Genomic DNA, 20,344 nt, shown 5'->3' on the forward strand with positions numbered 1-20,344 from the left:
GGGGAGAGAGAGACACCGACAATACCAACCTGAAGGCTCTGAAGTGGAAAACACTCACAGCTCCAGATATTTACTGTGTTCAGCTCCTGTTTCATGCCTCATGTGTAGAAACTACTTTCATTTTGTCAAACTCTCCTGTATATTTCTATGCAGACAGTCACTGTGTTAAATCAAACCACTGATGTCTTCAGCGTCTAACCCTGTAATTTCACTTCTGTATTTGAAAACTCAGCCACAAGGTTTAACTGTGTGTTTTATATTATTTTGAGAAGAATGAGAAGTTTTTCAGGACAAGTCAGAATACTAAGAAACAGGTCAGTTACTACTGTACTGTAACACTACCCTTATAAAGGATTCATAAATGATTTATAATCAGCTCATTCGTTTGTTTTTAACACTTTATAAATCAGAAATAAACAATTATAAAGAAATTATAAAACAGTTTTCATAAATTGAGTATCACTATTTGGTAAGATCAAATTAATGCTTACTACTCATTAATCTTACTAATGAGTTACTACCATTTATAACTAGTAAAAGGAGCCTTAATGTAAAGTGTAAACACATCATCATTTCTTAACGAGTTACAATAAGGCTCCTTTTACCAGTTATAAATGGTAGTGACTCATTAGTAAGATTAATGAGTAGTAAGCATTAACTTGATCTTGCCAAATAGTGAGCCTGCATCGATGTATGAAAACTGTGTTATAACTTGTTTATTTATTATTTATATGGTTTTAATTATCAATTAATTATAATCAATTTATAAATCCTTTATAAGGTAATTCCTTTTGTTAAGTGGTACTGTGAGTTCTCAAAAGTATTTCTGTATAACATGAAATCTTAAATAGGCACTGTTCAGAGGAAAAAGATCCTTCTGTGTTGTTTTGTTGAGTTTAACCAATGAGCGCTGCCCTAATGAGACTAATGAGAAAACACAGATACAGACGTAAACAACAGGAAGACACCGGTTCAGAAAGTAAATGTCCGTATATGAATGGACAGAGGAGAGAGTCAGGACTTCAGGAATGAATGTATTGATGGTTCATCAGTCCTGTTGTTATTTCTCTTTGGAATAAACATCTTCGGAGTTTTGCAACTACAGTTCCCATCAAGCTTTGGGTGAGGCCAACAGCAAGCATGGAGCAAAAACAGGCGAGGGTTGAAATCAGAAGTGGAACGATTCTGAAACTGAGACCGTGATGCATGATGATACATGATGATGTCGTGTCATAATATCAGAAGATTTAAAAAAAAAAAAAAAAAAAGAAAAGAAAAAAAAGGAAGCTCTGACCTGAACTGGGGATTTGGAGAATCGTTACACCTCTAGCTCAAATAATACGTTGATTTGTGAGGATGTTTATTTGAAGCTTCATTTTCAGCTTTGAGCCACAAAAGATCAAAAGATCAATAATCAATACATGTTTGTTGGTTTGGTTGATGACATCGTCTGTCAGCTTCAGCTTTGTTGCTCTGACGTGCATCAGTGAGACCGGCTCAGATCTCTGCTCAGATCTCTGCTCAGATCTCTGCTGGTGTCGCTCCAGGTGCTTCAGTCCAAACACTTGACTCTGACTCTGTTTGTTTTACACTGTCTTTTCCTTCAGCTGGACACAAACCAACTCAACCTGCTGCTGCTGCTGCTGCTGCTCGTGTCTGTGACTTTTCTGCATAGCTGAAGTTTATTCTTCGTCTGTGTGAGATGAAGCTTCAGTCTGAGGTCGACCTGCAGCTACAACAGTTTGTTTTCATGAATGAGCTCCAAGCTCATTGACCGTGAATGGTGTGTGTGTGTGTGTGTGTGTGTGTGTGTGTGTGTGTGTGTGTTGGTTGGTGGTGGGTTGGGGGGGTGTTCCCGTGGTCGCAGTGTGTACTTCACGAACCACAACAGACTCTGTGGTTTTACACCACATTCGCCTTAAACAGCTCCACATGACGACTGGTGAGCAGCAGCAAGAAGAGAAGAAGAAGAGGAGGAGGAGGAGGAAACATAAAGCGTCTGTAAGAGGAGACGAGCCAACAGCCACCACAGACATGTTGGCAGATTCCGTTTCTCTCAGTGAAAAGGAAAAGCTCACACACTCACACACACACACACACACACACACACACACACACACACACACACACACACACACACACACACACACCAAGAATCATCCACTGACCTGTTGTGTCTGAGTTCGTCATTAAACTGCCTGCCTGCCTGCCTGTCTACCTGTGTGACTGTCTGTCTGTCTGCCTGTCTGTCTGTCTGTCTGTCTGTCTGCCTGTCTGTCTGCCTGCCTGACCTCGACTTTAGACTTCAACTTGTAGACAGGAGTCGAGTCCTGGACCTGGACCTGCTGTCCACCTCAGGTTTTTCCACCTTACTGAGGTTATTTCCATGAAGTACTCCCTACTCCACAACGTTTATCTGACTTATACAGTCACCACACAGCACATGAAATAAAGTAAAACTAAAATAGCAGTTTAAACCAGTGAGACCCCCCCCTCCCCTGTAAACATGTATGTGACTTGTGTATAAAAAGTTCTGCTTGTACATAAATAAAGTTATTACTGTGACTGTTTGCAGATGTCTGACTGACTCATTCAGCCACAGAGTCTATTTTGAAAAGTTTTCACAGGTGAAATCATCCAGTATTCAGCCAGAAAGACTGAGTATGAATTTACTAGAGTTTAAAATAAAAGAGTCTGAACTTCTGAGGGAACCAGGAAGGATGGAGCTGAAGACAAGAGACGCGAGTTTTATGTAGGAAAGTTTGTGTGTTTAGTTAAATGTGTGTCAGTGTGTGTCAGTGTGTGTGTGAGTGAGGGTCCGGTGGCTGCAGGAAGTGAAGATGGAGAGTGGTGTGTGGATGTGGTGCCGCCTGAGAGGACGGCTGGTCACAGCTACAGTAACTAGTTCAGAGACGAAGCTCCAAATCTCTTTAAGAGCTCAGAAGGACGGAGGGAACTGGGTCAGACGTCTTTATACACACACACACACACACACTTGCTGTTTGCTGCAGGGTTGTATAAGGTGACGGGAAGATAAATATCTAACGGCAGTGGCGGCGGCGGCTCTGGAAACCTTCACACTCTGTAGGTTGGAGCGGCGGCTCGTTATCACACCGACACACAGATATCCTCCCATTGTGCTGCTGCAGAAACCGACCTGACAAACAAGTGAAGTCACCGCTCTGACCAATCACAGCAACACATACATCCTACATGTATGCACTGAGATTCGGAACAACCCGAGTGAGAGAGCAGGTCCCAGTCCTCATAAATATAAAGTTTCATTTTAAACAGTTTCTGTGCATCTGTTGGGGACTATTTTCAGAGGCGGATTAATCCACATTTGGTGCTGTAGTATGTATTTGTGGCAGCAGGACAGTGTGTGTGGGACTGAGTCCGAATAAAATACAGTGTGTGTGTTCACGGTTCAACAGTGTGACTCACTCATGTTTGTGGAAACAGTGGAGCTGAGAGGAGTCAGACATCTCACTTCTTGTTAGAGGCAGACAGTTAATGTTGGTTCGGTGACAAGGCAGGATTAATGGAAATATAATTCGAATCTCAATATGGTCAAGTGCAATATCCAAATGACAGGAGCTGCAGTTTCTTTGATAAAAGTAAAATGTGTCACATTGTTGTGCATTGTTAGCATCATGAGCGTTGAGTTGCTACAGAGACGCTCCAGAAAGAAACATGATTGTTTGGTACAAAACCAACAAAAATCACACCATCATCATTTTTAGATTTTTTTCGAGTGAAAATTAAATGAAAAAAAACATCATTCACAGTGAAATCGCAATCGCAATCACAACATCACAATTGCATTCTAATTATTTTTTACATATCGTGCAGCACTAATATATGTATAAATATATAATATATGTATAATAATGGTGACACTAAACCCTGTGTGAGGACTGACAGGCTGTGTCAGAGGACTGACTCCTCCTCTGCTTCTGTGCACAGTCACTACCGTTAATGTAAAACTCTTCTATCAAACTTTTATGATTCCATCTCTCTAATTATGCACAATTGACTTTACTGCTCACATAAATATTATCTCATCTGTAATAAATGTTAACGTCTTTATTTCAGGCTGTGATGGCTCTAAATTACAGACGTGGAAGAGTCGACCTTTTCCCACCTTTTGTTCCCGCCACAGAACAGCCTCCACACTCTGTGTGGGGGTGTGTGTGTGTGTGCATGACTGGCTGCTAATGAGGGGGGGAGATGTTTATCCTAGAGGTTAAATGGCCCGATGATAGGGGTCATGACCTCCACGCAGTCACCTCTGACCTTTCAGCACGTGTTGAGCGTTCCTGCGGTAGTGACACCCGCCGCCGTGAGGTAGCTCATAAATCAGATGGGTTGGGGGGTGGGAGGGTTGACCTTTAACCCCCCCAACTTGTTTCTGAGGATGCTGGGTGAACACACACACACCAAACACTCACAGCAAATGCTCAGACCTATGAATGGAAGGTTTGCTGCCCGGTGTGTGTGTGTGTGTGTGTGTGTGTGTCTGTTCATGGTCGACTGCAGTGAGTGAAAGTCTGTTAATTTGAAAAGCTCCACCTGTTAGAGACTCAGCAGTCACTTCCTGTCCAGCTGTTTACCATAGTTCCAGCTGTGGAGGTGCAGAGTTTCAGTTTCTTCACTTCCTCAGTTAAATTAAATAAATGACTGTGTTTAACATCTAGTTTGATTCTATTCACATTAGAGCTTCAACTTTTAATGTCCAAATTAAATTTCCACAATGATGATTTTTTATCATTATTTCTATCAGAGACTCAGTAACAGACAGAAAGAGTAACAGACCTTTTTAAATCACTGCTTCCTGGTCAGAGTGAGTGATGTCGACAAAATACTCTACCCACAGTTTCACAGTGTACGGAGATATTCATATATTGTGATTTAATCTTTAAAAAAAAATGACAGATTCCATTTACAGATAGACTAAATAGATAAAATAATCAATAGTCTGGTCCCGTATAAACTATAGTTAGTCTAGACCACTTCAGCTGAGACCAAGTTCAAGTTCAAGCAGCTTCAAGTCCAATGAAGAGTCAAAAAAACAGAACAATGTCCATCTAATGATCTTCATGTTGTTCATGGGGAGAGACAAGTGTGATAAAACTTCAGGCCTTTAGATTTAGAGCAACTCTCAGAAATCTGCCAAAATGTTGAAGTAAAATGTAAAATGATGAGAAAAAAAAATGCTTTTATTAGAAATAAATAAAGTGTGAAGGTCTGATATCTTCCCAGTACGACTGTACCAGACTGAAACCACAGTACGAAACTTCACCATCTTGCGTCGAGATACAGTAAGACGGAACCATGAGGAGGTTTTATTTTTCCCCAAACTTTAACTCCGATTGTTTAATATTTCGAGAATAAGTTTAAAAGTCAAAACACAGAAAAACTGAGCAGACAGAAAGCAGCAGGTGAACAGAGACTGATGATCTTCTTCAGTCTTTGCAGGTGAAAACAAACTAAACTGAAATATCTCTAACTCTCTCTCTCTCTGAGGTTTCTGCTGCTGCACGTTCACAGGGTTAAATAATAAATGGTTGGTAGTGCGCTGCGGTTTCTAAGGGCAACACTGTTGGTCTTTATCCACCCCCCCCCCCACCACCACCCTGAGTCAGTGGTATGGGGATGAATTTAATTACCGGCTCGGGCTGCCCCGACAGACCCCGCCTCCGGCCCTGCGAGCCCTGAGGTCAGCCCGCCTTCACATGGCTTTTAATCAACGCCGCTGCTCCAGAAAAGCTCTGCTGCCTTAAATAAGAGGCAGGACGAAACCCGATCCTCCTCCACCGAGACCGGGGGGGAGGGAGGAGGGAGCTCTGTGGGCGTTCAGCCTCGGCCTTCTCCCTCTCACCTCATTCAAAAGAGACAAAATGCTGCCAACTCCGCGACTCTGTCATGAGCAGACTTCAGGCTCTCGCCGTGAAAGTTTTTCATTTTTAAAAAGGTAAAATCTAAATTTAGCAGCAGAGAAAATTCAAACACAAACAGATTGTGAAGATCTGCTACTGTCTTCACCACAAATGATCCCCCCCTCTGTGTCTCTGACCACAACCAGCCACTGCTGAAAACCAAAACCAATTTATTCAAACATAAAACCAACTTCACGTCAGAGATCGCAGCTCAAAGACCCTCGGCTGCTCGTCCGCCTCTGAATAAACCCACAGAGCAGCGGCGACTGAAGGGAGCTCAGTGTGAACCTGCACACAGCTGATTACTGCGACCGCAGAGCGAAAACACACAGACCGGGGCTGAGAGCCGATCTGGACCCAGAGCAGCAGAATGGGAGCAGTCTTCGGGCTCAGAGAGGCTTCAGTCTGCCAGAGGAAATGATTGTAATTAAGGTTCAGGGTCGGAGATCTTTCCAGAGTGCTCAGCTCAGTGTTTGTGTCTGCTGACGGATCACAGCTGAACCTCGACCTCCACAAAAACATGGAGGAAAATCCTCCATAAGTCAAACACTTTTTTCAAGTTCAATAAATGTGTGGTGTTTCCAAAGTCAATGAGTAAAAGTGTTAAATAATTGTGATCTCAATATTGATCAAAATAAACCTGATAAGGATTTTTGCCATAATCACAGGTTGAGTCCATTTTAAAACATTTATTTCATTGTTCAGCTTCTGCAGCCGCTGATGATCATGGGATACGACTGAAAGAGCGAGAACAGCTGCTAAATAGACCACGAGCTGAAGTTTCTTGTCATCGACCGATTCCACAGTGAAGGATGAACTCTGGTGACTCTGTGTTCAAGGACCGGTTTTGACCTGCTGGTGACGGACTCTGAATCTGGACCCGGTGGATAATTTTACCTGCCTCTCTGGAGCTCGTCCTCCTTTTCCAGGAAAACTCTAAAGCTCCAACAAACTTAGAACGAGCTCTGTGCCAAGTGTTTAAACCATCTGCCAAACGTCTCCTGTACGAGCCTCTGCCACCGCTCAGATACTCCAACCAGCCAAATCATTTTCTCCTGGAATCAGTCGGAAATCAGGAAAGGAGCTGAGCAATCACCGCGCAGATAATTGTGAGGGTTTTTTTTTTTTTTTAGGTCCTGAAAGGTGTGCCAGCCTCACCCACAAACACACACACACCTGCTCTGCTGAGGGCAGCCGGCGTGAGGAGGAGCTCTTGGCAGAGACACTTCCTTCTCCTCAGACTTCTGCTTTACTGACCACTGATGAAATTATGGCTGTCTGCAGCAGATAACACCTTCGTCTGCATTTACATCCTCCAGCTGACTGCCACACAAGGCAAGGTGAAGTTTTATTATAAGTTCACCAGCGAGTCTTGATCTGACGCATGAACCCAGGATTAAAGACCAACGTCTGCTGGAGGAGATTTGCTCATTTCCAAAAACTGAGGCAGGACACAGCTCTCATGGTCACCACTCATTACCACTGATTTCAGCTTATTTACAGATAAACCAACACACAGATCAGGATGAATGAGCAGCTCTCTGCAGGTCCCGCCCTCTGGTGACCCTGAAAACCGATCAATCAGGGACTAAATGAAAATCTGAGATCTCATCTGAGAGATTTACAGACACAGAGTCAACTACAGATTCAAACTGCTCTGATACACTGACAAAAATATATGTCTGTAATAAACTAATATCATCACGTCCATGTATCTGTCACACTCTGATACCAGACCGCTCCATTTTCTGGTGACACAAGTTCCTGAGTGATAAAACTGGCCCAGGGAAATAATAAATTCATCCATAATGTATATGAAAACTTATTTTCCTTTGACTTGTTGTAATATTATGAAAAGTTTATCAGGTGTGAACTCTGAGGGTTGAAAGGCTTCAAAAGATGCAAGTACAGACCCAGGAGTCAAGGAACTCAAAGGAAAGCTGCTGTAATCAGACACAGAGAAATAATAACAATAACAATAATAATAATAGTTATGATGAACCAGAGAGTCTGTGGATCTGCAGGCGGTGTGTGTGTGTGTGTGTCGTGATCTTTGAGCTTGTGTGTCGGTGTGGTCATCACACAGATCACCTGTACAGTTTTTTCAGAGGCTGCAACCTCTGACAACAACCAGCGCAGCATCACACACACACTCACACACACTCTCACACTCACACACACTCTCTCACACACACACACACACACACACACACACACGCACACACACACGCACACACACACGCACACACACACACACACACACACACACACACGCCAACAGGAAGAAAGCGAGGGACTGACCTGCGTGCACGAAGTAGGCCAGGTACAGATCCAGCTCCTTGACTGAAACTCCAATGTGGTGCGGCTGCACACACAGGCTGGGGTTCGAACACTGAGGAGACTTTACCAGCCTCTCCCCGTCAGTACTTTCGAGGGGAATCCCTTTGAATAAAATCACCATGACCAGGTCCAGCCTCCACACTTTGTCCGCCTGGCGCAGGCAGTCGATCCTCCTCATCTTGCCCTTCTGGTCGGGGTTGGACAGCACGCAGCATGGCGGCTTCTTCCCCGTCACCGTCAGCACAAAGTCCTCCCTGAACTCGGGTCGGATGTCCTTGCGCAGCTTGGCGAGGAGGCGGGACGCCCACTTCTGTTTGACCTCGGGCTTCTCGCTGAGCAGCTCGTCCTTCACGGCGCGCTCCTCCTCCTTGGACATGCGCTTCTCGTGCTTCTTGAAGTACTTCCTCTTGCGAGCCTGCAGGTTGAACCATGTGTAGGCGAAGGCCCGGACGTGGGGCAGCAGGGCTTCGATGAAAGGATGGAATTCATCCTGGAGGACGAAGGAGAGACACGGTGAGAGGGACGAACAAGTTAAACCTTAAAATACAGTTTACTTTCACCTTTAGTCACTTTATGATCACAACAGTCATTTTATTCCACTGTAACTGACTGTATCACACATATGTTCTTCTACTGAAGCTAAAATATTCCAACCACAGTCTCCACCTTTTATAGCTGAACCATCGAATAAAACATTCTCGGTGTTTCTGCATCATTTTGGACGAGTTCGATAAAAGTTCATCCTGACAGATTTGGTGTCTTTGGAAACGTCCACTAGAAAAAGCCAAAGTTTGGCTGCAGAACAGGAGGTTGTAACATCCTATAAACATCCGAAAAAACTGTTGAAACCAGAACTGATAAAAACCCTTGTTTTAAAGAGTTTACAAAATAAAAGTCAGTGAAAGAAAATAAAAAACAGAAGCTGCAAAGCAGAGAAAGAAAATCGGGTTTTGTAGATTTTTTAGACAAAGATGCAAAATGACAGAAAGGAGAGAAATAAATATAGAAATATAGAAGGAAAGAAGAGAAAACGTGAAGAGGGAGGGAAGGGAGGTAGCAAGGACACCAGGAAGGAAAAAAGAAAAGAAGCAAATAAGAAGGAGGAAAAAAAGAAATGAAGGAAGAGGAAGTAAAGGACAGAAGAAAGGAAGGAAAACAAATTTAAAAAAGTGAATTCAGATAAAAAATAATAAACTGATTCATCATAGATTGTAGTCTGGTTTCTGGTCTCTAGTCTCTGGTCTCTGGTCTCTAGTCTCAGGTCTCTAGTCTCAGGTCTGTAGTCTCAGGTCTGTAGTCTCAGGTCTGTAGTCTCAGGTCTCTAGTCTCAGGTCTCTAGTCTCAGGTCTGTAGTCTGGTCTCTGGTCTCAGGTCTCTAGTCTCAGGTCTCTAGTCTCAGGTCTGTAGTCTGGTTTCTGGTCTCAGGTCTGTAGTCTCAGGTCTGTAGTCTGGTCTCTGGTCTCTAGTCTCAGATCTCTAGTCTAAGGTCTCTAGTCTCAGGTCTGTAGTCTAGTCTCAGGTCTCTAGTCTCAGATCTCTAGTCTAAGGTCTCTAGTCTCATGTCTGTAGTCTGGTCTCTGGTCTCTAGTCTCAGGTCTGTAGTCTAGTCTCAGGTCTCTAATCTCAGGTCTGTAGTCTCAGGTCTCTAGTCTCAGGTCTCTAGTCTCAGGTCTCTGGTTTCTGGTCTCTAGTCTCAGGTCTCTGGTTTCTGGTCTCAGGTCTCTGGTCTCTGGCTGCAGCAGCGTCTCTCTCTGAACCACACAGACTCCTCAGTGTCAGCTCAGCCTGTCTCGCCTCTTTCTTGGCTCTCAGGCAGGAATGTGGGTCTGTGGGGGTCTGTGGGGGTCTGTGGGGGTCTGTCAGCCCCCCCCCCCAAAAAAAAGAAAACACACCAACTGACCAAAAACACACCAAACAAACAACCAACCAAGAGGCCGACGGCCGAGCGGAGGGAAACCGAATGAGCACAAACAGCTCCACCGGTGAGGAGGATTAAAGGTGTATTAAAGGTGCATTATGGGGCTTCGGGCTGATCACAGCTGTACAGTTATTAGGGCGGGAATGTGGTTAGACGGCATGTCGTGGATTAGACCCAGTTCAGGGTTGGTTACACCTGCCCCCCCCACCCCTCCCTCCGCCTCCTCCTCCTCCTCAACCCACAAAACCACCACAAAACCAAGCTTATCCAGACCGCTCTGAGCCAGGACCTGAACCAGCATCTTTACTGCTGTGAGTCACAACACACACAAGACACACACACTCAGACGGTGAACGACAAGCTGCTACAGGAACACGTTGAATACACAATTGAAATGTTCGCATGTTATCGCAGCGTGTGGCGGTGATAAAAACAGAATCCAGACTGATGAGTTGTAATTTCAGGTTTTTAGAGCGACGCTCAGCAGCTGAAAACGTCTGAGGAAGACATTTTCATTTCTGTCCTTGTTTTAGGAGTTTTATAGAAACGAGCTCCTGCAACAGGTCACTCCATCTCCACAGCTGCTCATCATTTCTAACGCCTCAACACAGAAATATGAACGTTTGATTAAAAGTTGTCAGATGATAAATAATAATTCAGCTGCATTAAACCAGAGTCTGTTCCCATTTTAGTTAATTTACCACAAACCATGTGACCTTTATGTGACTGGTGATTTTCACCCACAGCCACTGGTTTTTATTCATTTCACTAAAGAATGAAAAGACTTCAAATGTCATCGCACTGACGTTCCTGTTGTTTTTTATCTGAATATCCGACACAGACTTTTTTTTTTTTTTTTTTTTAAATCGGTCTAATATCAGTTTAAATCTATGACATGTTGGAATAAATGGAAGTAAATGGAAAACAAAGACTGGAAAAAGCACTTTGGAAGACAGCTCATTGCAGTGAATGAGCTCTGTAGTTACTGTAGGAAGGTGCCACAGCGTGCAGACACTCTGGTGTGACCCTCTAAATATTTGTTGTGTTTTCTTTTTGCATTGAAAGTTGTTTTGAGGCGCTGGACGCTCGTCTGCGGCGAAGCTCGGTGAAAAACCTGTCATTTCAGTTTGTTGGTGTAAACACAGACAGAAAAACAGAGTAACAGGAAAACAGCTTCGTCACTGAGAAACGACGAAGAACACGAAAAAAAAAAAAAGAGCAGGAACAAAAACACAGACGGACACAAAACATCTTCATGGAACATTTCTTATTTGGATAAAACCCCTCAGAGGGTTAGTGAGCAGGACGGGGGGATGAGGACGAGGGGGGGTGAGGCTGGAGGCCCTCCTCCCTCCTCCTCCTCCTCCCCCTTCCTTCTCCTCCTGAGCCACGTATTGAAAAAAAAAAAAAAAACTCGACTATTCATAGATCAAAGAGGCTCTCACACATCTTGATACGTGCAAATGCCTCTGACTGGGGTGGCATGTGGATACCATATTATGAGCTGCACACACACACACACACACACACACACACACACTGCTGTATGAAGGTACACCACAAAAACCTCCTCACCGAGTCACTTCAAGTCAAGAACATTTGATCAGTGAAGTTAAAAATGTGAAATTCTTTACAGACACTTTGATTTCGAACTGAAAACCACAGATTAATTGTGTTGAAGTCTGACACAAACAGAGTGAGATATTTTTTGTCAGTGCACGTGGAGACAGACGTCTATAAAAACCTTGTTTCTTTGTGACGAGTGAAAGAAAAATGCAGCGAGTTGCGGTGAGAAGATTTCAACATGTCTCACCTACAGAACCAAGAACAATCAAAGCTGGTTTTAGAAAGGTGTTGAACACAAGTTGTTCGTCAGTGAACTGAACTGTTCAAAAACCTCGTCTTCTTCTAATACGTCCTGGTCTCTGCTCTAGAATCAGGACCGACGAGAACTGGTTTCAGAAAACTGTTGAAACCAGAACTGATTTAGGAACAAGTTTTTTTTCCACTTATTTTAACGAAGGTTTGGAGACTCTTGAGTGAATTACTTGATTCTGATGCAACAATCTACTGATGCTAATTTTTAGAAAGTCCTTGAAACCAGGTGGTTTGTGTTGGAAACAGGTTGAAAAATCTCACCATAAAAACAAGATTTTAATGACTCAATATAGAGTTAAAGCACCAGTCTGGTGGTGGTGTATATTTTCTGTTTCTGGCTCTCAGCTCTGAGAACGATGGTTCAACCTCACAAACACAGAGTATCGGTTCTTACATTTTATTAAAAAACAGCTGCTCACTGTAGTTTTCCTTAAACAAACAGTATTTGTTGGGGACTATTTTCAGCAGCGGATTAATCCACGTTTGGTTCTCTAACTAGATTGAATGTAAATCTACAGTGTTGACAGGGTTTTAATGGTTTCTGGAAACAGTGGAGCTCGTCGGCTCAGAGGAGTCAGACTCATTAGCCCGTAGATACTCAGGTCTTGTTAGTTCAGAGCTTGTAGCCTATAAGAAAATCACCGCTTGTCTGAGTGTGAAGTTTCACACAGTTTCATGATCTTTTATTTATTCAGGAATCTTCTGGGTTTAACATTTAAGAAAAAAAAAAAATAGAGGAAGTTCAGGAGGAGTTTTGTGCAGCTGTGGTGTCAGCAAATCTTTACGTCAGATGAAACCTGCAGCTCTCACACTGAAGAGGAAACCATATCTACAGGCTGTGCATTAGAGCGCCAGCTGCATTGCTTTTCTTTTTTATATAACATTGTTCACCCTCCCTTGTCAAGGGGTCTGAATACAGCACATTGTTTCTTCTTGGAGACGGTCCAGGCGAACGGGTTTGTCTCCAAAAGCGCCTCCAGCAGCTCTGCAGCCAACCTGCAGCCGCTCTCTGAGCTCTGAAATCTCACTCCAGGACGGCGAGAACACCGCCTTTTGTTATTTGTGGTTTCTGTTCCAAGCGAGATGTGTTTCTGTTTGTGTGTGTCCTCGGGTGGTTATTAGGACGACGAGCGGCTGCTGGACGGATGATGTGTTCAGCCTCGTCTCCACACACTCACTCACACACTCACTCACTCACACACACACACACACACACACACACACATTCCACAGTGGATCTGCAGCTCGGCGGCTCTGGATGTTCGTTGGAGCCACATACCAACATTCCTCACAGCCCAGTGCAGCGTTTCAGCTTCCTGACCCGCTCACACTGTCCTCCGCCAAGGTTTCCTCCGCCGCTCTCTCACACTTTGTCCGTCCACCGCAAACACAATCCCACTTAACAAGTCACTTGGTCTCATATTCAGCCTTAAAAATTGCGCTGCTCTGCCGGCGGGGCGAGATAATCCCTCTTGTTCTCAGCTTCCCTCCACTCAGGAATGTTTTCTGAAATGTGTCTTGAAGCTAAATAATCCTGTTTCTGCTCCTGTGTTGAGAAAATGATTCCAGAGAATCACTGAACTGCTGGAGCTTTATTTATATAGAAACATGAAATTATGTCAAACTAATGGATGTTTTTTTTTTTTGTTAACTCATTGACTTCTGTAGTTTTATTATAATTTTGAGTTTTTAAAACTTCACTTTCAGATTCAGTTTTTTCAAATCAAATTCAGCCTTTTTGGTCAGACGATGAATCTGTTTCAGGAAATGTCAGAGAAATGAGAAAAAAAACAAAGAAAACAGCTTCAAACGAATCAAGAAAATTATTGATAGAAGCTGATTTTACTGGAAATATAAAATGATCTGAATCTAGTGGTGCTTAATTTATTAAAATGTAATATTTTATCACCCACTAACGAAGACTTATTGTCCTATATTTAAAACAGGATCATGTGGAGCCAGTATAAGACAGAACAAAGCAATTGTGGGAATGGAAATGGGAAATTGAGGAAACGACCCTTTACAAGAGAAAATATTGATTTGTGTTAGAAAATTTAAATTATCTCCACAAACAGACGTTTTGTGCCTCGTTTTGAGGACACATGTTTTTTCTGCTTCTGTTAAACACCACATTATGTTTTGTTTTTTTTTTGTTTTTTTTTTTTTTTTTTTTTTTTTTTTTTTTTTTTTTTTTGCTGTGTTGACTTGAGCTCTGCAGTTCTTCACGAACAAGTCACTTCTCCTCACATCTGGTCTGTTTCTGTTTTTTCAAACAAATAAAAATTCCACCAGTTGGTCTGAGATAATCCCAGTGTTGTTCCCAGAGCACTTTCTCTTGTTTCTGGAATTTATTTAGTGGGTAATTTGTCTGTATCTTAAAGCTGCAGACACAAACAGGCTGCTGCGTCTGTGTCAGGAACACGACTCTTAATTCAGGCTGCTTTATTAAAAACAGGTGGAAGTCGTCTCATCCCCCTGGTACGATGTTTTCCTGCAGACCTCGGTGCTCAATAAAAGGCGCCTGGTTAAAACGTGGCGAGGAGGTTTTGCGGCGGACGTGTGACGCGGCTCCCTGGGGCTCTTTCTTCGCCTCTTTTGGGGTCATTCTTTCTTTCAGTGATTTCCCTGTGAGGAAATCAGCGTTTCTAAACCTGCGAGGGGAGTCTGAGCGCCTGAGAGCCGGACTGAGGCTTACACGTTCCCCCTCTGCACCTTGGTGACAGATGTAATGGGCTCCAAATAACAGGCCTGTAACAACAACCCCCTGAATAACAGTCATTTAGGGGAGCAATAATGGTAATCCTCCCTGTCTCCCTCCCCCCTCCCCCAAGTCTATTGACACCCACACCGACACACTAAGGGAATTATCTGCGTGTCGCTCGGGCTCAGCAGCTCCGCAGCAGGCCCAACCAGGCCGCCGAGGCTTCACCATTAACGGCGGGTGACGGAGGAGGAGGAGGAGGAGGAGGAGGAGGAAGATGAGGGCAGTAGTCTCGACCACACCAAACAGACTGAGGAGGTTTAGACAAACCAGAACAGCAAGAAGCCCAGGACTCAACCAAAGTATCGACATCATTTAAAGAGAAGTCTCCATCATCTGAGAGCCAAAAACCAGGGCCAAAGCTGGAGCAGGTCTTTCTGAGGGCCCACACCCACCCTCTACCGGACAGACCACTTCACCACTAAAAGCAAAGAGTCTGAGCCTGAGCAATGAACAAACATTTTAGCAGAACATGCAGCAGCAGAGACACGGGAGTGTTCCTTCATCTCCATCAGATACAGGAGTCTCCTCAAGTCAGATGAGTCGTGGTCAAGGTTTTGGGGGTTGTGGTTTTGGGGGTTGTGGTTTTGGAGCTTGTGGTTTTGGGGGTTGTGGTTTTGGGGGTTGTGGTTTTGGAGCTTGTGGTTTTGGAGCTTGTGGTTTTGGAGCTTGTGGTTTTGGGGGTTGTGGTTTTGGAAGTCGTAGGTGAACAGTTAGATTTAACAGTTCCTCTTAATCCTGATTTACGTTTACAAGTAAACAAATAAAACAAAATGTGCCAAGCTCAGCAGATTAAAGGACGAAACCTCTTTTTGGTTAGAAAAAAAAAAAAAGGGAAAGAAAAATGGAAAGACAATGTCTGTTTCTCATTCATTCATCTGTGGATGTGTTGGGTTAATCTCCCATTTCTGTTTGGTTCTTTTGTTTATTTCTGGATTTATCCATTTTCTAAACCATAGCGCTCCGACATCATCCGGCAACTTCCCTTTCAAATCAATAAAAACTCAAAATGTCAAAAGAACAAACTACCAAAGAGCTAACAGGAGAAAAGTTCAGCGACACCTGCAACAGCAGCCAACAACCTGGTTTCATCACAGCGTCATGACAACACAGATTCACTACATCTGTCATTTATCATCGCTAAGTTTGTCAACCTTCAGGCCACGATAAATAACGACATCTTTAAAAAGTGAAATAGCGATAAAAAATGAAGAGTGGATTTAGTTTTAGGGCGCCCCCTCCTGGCTGAGAGGTAAACAGCGGCCACTTCACTGACGCCTCGAGATCATGACGCTGCGACTTAAAAAACTTAACATTTCAGGTTTAATTCATTTTTTCTTTAAATCTGAAATTTCAGCTGAAAATCCTGAAAACTTCAACTGACTGGAGGTTTTACAACACTAATACTCCCACTACCCGATGTTCATTTAAAATGAATATTAATCACTAAATTTTTATTGCCAAATAAAAATGTGGTGTTCAGCCCAGGCAGACGTTGGATAAAAGAGTCTGAAACAGTGAGACGAGCATCCCTGGATTAAACACAAGCAGCTCTTAAAGAAACGCACACACTTGTGTTCAGTGGTGGCAAATTATCCAAAAATATCATAAATTAATTAATGCAAAACAAACAAAAAAAAAACCCAGTCATTAAAATGAGCAGAGAGTAAACGTCTGCCAAATCAAGAATTGAAAAAGAAGCTCACATCTGTTCAGACCTCACTGAGCAGGATTTGTCAAACAACAGTCAGTCAGGACTCGGACTGATTATTGGTTTTACTGCCTGATAATCAGATTAAACGTTAAAGCTTGTGTTGGTTCCTGCAGTTTCAGACGCTCAGATCGTCCTCAAACGCATCTGAAAACAGACCAAAGCTTCAACCACAAAATCAAGACGCCTCAGGATTTTATTGTTTTGTGTCTGAGTTTAGAATTCAGCAAAAATCAGAGGAGAAGCTGGTGATGTGACAATCTGAGACACGTTCACAGCTGATGGTCACTGAATGATTTCCTTTCACTGTCACTGACTCACTATTCTTCAAACAGGATCAATAAATCACCTGATTATGAATTATTAGAATTAAATATCGGGCAGTTCTCTTGTTTCTAATGAAGAAATGTATTTCAGTAATAAATAATAAAAAATGACATTTCATTTCATGGCGATCGTCAAAAGAAAATTAATTAATTCAAATTGTATTACTCTGATAAATTAAAATATTTACTGGCACTGAATCTAATTTGATCAATTTTGTGTCATTTGTTCTGTTTTATAATTTAGATTTTAATGAATTAATTTCAGCAGATGAAGACATTAATTACCAACAAAATATCTGCAGCAAAATCTCCATCAGGTCACACCCAATTAAAAAAATCCTATTTTAACCTCTGACCCTGAACACAACCCTGCAGTAAAATAAAGGGGTTTTTTTAAAGAGGAAATTTGGGTCAAATTTAAGTTGCTAATGAATAAATATGCAAAGAGCTATAATTTAAATTTAGGATGAGACAGGAAATAAATCATCAGTTTGATCTGCTGGTATAAATATCATTTTGTTTGGAGCTGTGTCACCTCAGGTCACCTCTCACACAAACTTTGTGTTTTTTTCTGCACACATACATATTAGTTTCAGGCCTGAGTGTGTGAGGCCTGAACATGAGAGGAGCAACTCTTGATCAGATCCACTGTGATTTAACAGAAGATCAACCTGCTCTCTGCAACACCAGTAGCCGAGGAAGAGGCTGAAACCCCCGCAGCTGACAAACTAATATACCCCCCCTCCAGTGTGCACTGATCCTGCGTCAGGTTACACGAAGCCACTTCACTTTGCACAAATATGAAGCCCAGAAACAGCCCGTGTAATAAAGTAGCGCAGCTATAAATGCGAGTTAAAGCTTCTCCTGCTGCTGCTCGTGCATGTGCCTCCCTCTCTGCAGCTGAAGTCAGAGCGTGTCGGCGGCTGCGGCCACAGTTGGAAAGTTTGGAGGCAAAGAAAACAGAAATAACCAGCAACTTTACGCATCCACATTTTGGAGGAGTCGCCCCCCCCTCCCCCAAAAAAAAAAAAAAAAAAAAAAGTGACTGCCCCATGAAAACCGAGTCGGAGCTGTGGTCTGTGTTGGCCGGGCAGCAGGAGCCTGAGCCGGGGCTTCTGCCAGGCGGAGCAGCCGGGGCAGAGCGCAGGAGCAGCCCGCTGAGAAACACACGCGGCCAGCGGCTCAAAGCTCCACGGAAACAACCCGCGCTCTGTCCCGGAGAAGTTTCCCGTGAGTGTCGACACAGAGAAATTTTGGCTCGTGCTAAATAATTTGGATAAAGGAAGTTTGGAGGCGCCGTCCGCCGCCATGTGCTGCAGCGCAGAGAGGACGACAGTTGAAGCTGCAGCGGAGCAGCAGAGTGCAGACTATAGGGAAGAGTCTATAGATCCATACGGCCCTGAGTTACAGTCAACAGTCTATAGGAGAGCTGAGCGCGCGCTCCGCTGCAAACAAACACCGTTAGCACAAATAAAAAGTTTTAAAGCAGACTCACCTGTGTCAGACATAGCGGAGAATACATATCTGTTGGATCTAATCTTAGATCTGGAAGGTGTGTGTGTGTTTATGTGTGTGTGTTACTGTAACTCCAGCCTGTGTGTGTGTGTGTGTGTGTGTGTGTGTGTGTGTGTGTGTGTGTGTGTGTGTGTGTGTGTAAAAAGGAAAGAACAGAAAAAAGGAGAGACAGAGTGAGAGAGAGAGAGAGAGAGAGAGGGGATAATAGAGCCCTCCTTTGCCCCCTTCGCTTTCACATTTCCAACCAGGGCTGAACTTTGACCCCGCCTCGGGTTACATGTACTGTCCGGACCTGTTAGAGGCCCTCCGCCGGGGAGCGCACAACTTTCAGCCCAGACACCAAGAACATCTCCGGCAGCGAGAGAAAAGTCCCGTTAGAAGATGAAAAAGAGGAAACTAGTCACAGGGCAGCCCGGTGTGGTGTCGGTGCTCGGGGGTGAGGCGAGAGCGGCCGGTGGTGGCGGACGATGCAAACCTCCACAATGTCCCGAAACTGCATTTCAAACCGCCGGAGAGCCACGGCGACCGGCGGACCTCGGCAACATGTCTATCCGTCCTGCGGTGCGCTGTGGCCGGCGTGCGGCGGTGCGGGCTCCTCGGTGCTCGGGACGGAGGGCGCGGTGCAGCAGCAGCGGTGTCGGCGGAGTCCCGGGAAAAGAGAGCTGACGAGGAAGAAAGAAAAAAAGGCAAAACGGGATCCCTGAGCTGCTAGACGGCCGCCTCGCCTCTAAAACAACCGACAGCTGCTTTCCGTTAATTTATCTCCAGCAGGAGGAGACGGTGAAGGAGAGAGAGAGGGAGAGAGAGAGTCGGTGTGTTGTCCCGGACGCAGAGACGAGCGCCACCTCTTCTCCGCTCCTCTGCCCAGCCTGTCTACTGCTCCGAGCACCGGGACCTCCGCGCTCTCCGCCGCCGGATTGCGTCGGTGTGTGTGTGTGTGTGTGTGTGTGTGTGTGTGTGTGGCCGCAGACTGTGCGTACTGACCCTGCAGAGCCGAAACTGATCACACACTCTGCTTATCGATCAGAAAGGAAAGGCATCAATCCTCTGCGCGCAGTTTCACAAGTAGAATCCGGTGATGCCGCGGCTGCGAGTGTGTGAGCGCGTGTGTGTGAGAGTGAGAGTGAGTGTGTGTGTGTGTGTGAGTCTATGAGTGTGTGTGTGCAGCAGAGTTCTGCTGTACTCCGGGACCCCGCCGTTCAAGAGGATATTGAGATGAAACTGATCAGGCTGAGGGCTTATTGATCGGTATTTATCGATCGATTAGCTGAGATGGACATTTCTCCGCAGATCTGATTCTGTGTGACGGCGGGAAACAACGATTGGGTTTTAAAGCTAGTTTACGCATTAAGGAGGAAGAAGTGGGACAAATCCAACAACCCGCAGCGGGAGGGTGAAGTTGAGGCTCAGCCAAACTTTGGACCGTGACTCGCCGCCTCTTCCTAAATCAAGTCCAAGTCCGCTCTGCAGCCCCGCTGCCTCTCAGCCTCGGTCCCGCTCACTCCACAGGCGGGTTTCTGCTCCGCTCTCATGCAAATGATGACGGAAAACAGCCTCTAATCCGGCGTCAGTTCGTGACCAGCAGGCACCTGACAGCAGCTGAGACCCGGGGACTGAGTCCGGGTCCGGGTCCAGCGCTCACACACAAACAGCCGCTTCAGTGAAGTCAATAAGAAGCGGACAGAGTCTAGAGGGGAGATCCGTGTGATCCATGAGGGTCTGACAGGATCCCCTCACCGCTGGGAGACACTTTAATTACTCTTTAAACCACCAGTTTCCACCTATTATTAGTGTTAATTATTATTATCATTAGTAGTAGTACTATTATTATTTCTTGTTGGGGCTGTTGGAGCATAAATCAGTCCAAATCATTTTTACATAACACACTCACACTCTCTTATATAATATGAATGAGGCACATGTGAGATCATATTGAGATATTGCCAATCAGCTCAG

The 20,344-nt window shown here is 44.3% G+C and overlaps 1 protein-coding gene across 1 annotated transcript in view; it reads right to left on the reverse strand.

Moving 5' to 3' along the window:
• nfia (nuclear factor I/A) overlaps positions 1–20,035 on the reverse strand; it is a 127,807-nt gene extending 107,772 nt beyond the window's left edge. Inside the window, exons 1-2 of the mRNA XM_087179986.1 lie at positions 18,369–20,035; positions 8,241–8,769 (exon numbers count right to left, since the gene is read on the reverse strand). Of these exons, the coding sequence (XP_087036112.1) occupies positions 8,241–8,769; positions 18,369–18,395 (556 nt within the window). The 5' untranslated portion in view covers positions 18,396–20,035. The remainder of the gene's footprint in view (positions 1–8,240; positions 8,770–18,368) is intronic.
• Positions 20,036–20,344: the final 309 nt, after the last annotated feature.

Source organism: Seriola lalandi, unplaced genomic scaffold, assembly GCF_002814215.2.
Source record: "Seriola lalandi dorsalis isolate HSWRI2012SDOR001 ecotype SW California unplaced genomic scaffold, Sedor1 jcf7180002054885, whole genome shotgun sequence".
Lineage (NCBI taxonomy): Eukaryota > Metazoa > Chordata > Actinopteri > Carangiformes > Carangidae > Seriola > Seriola lalandi.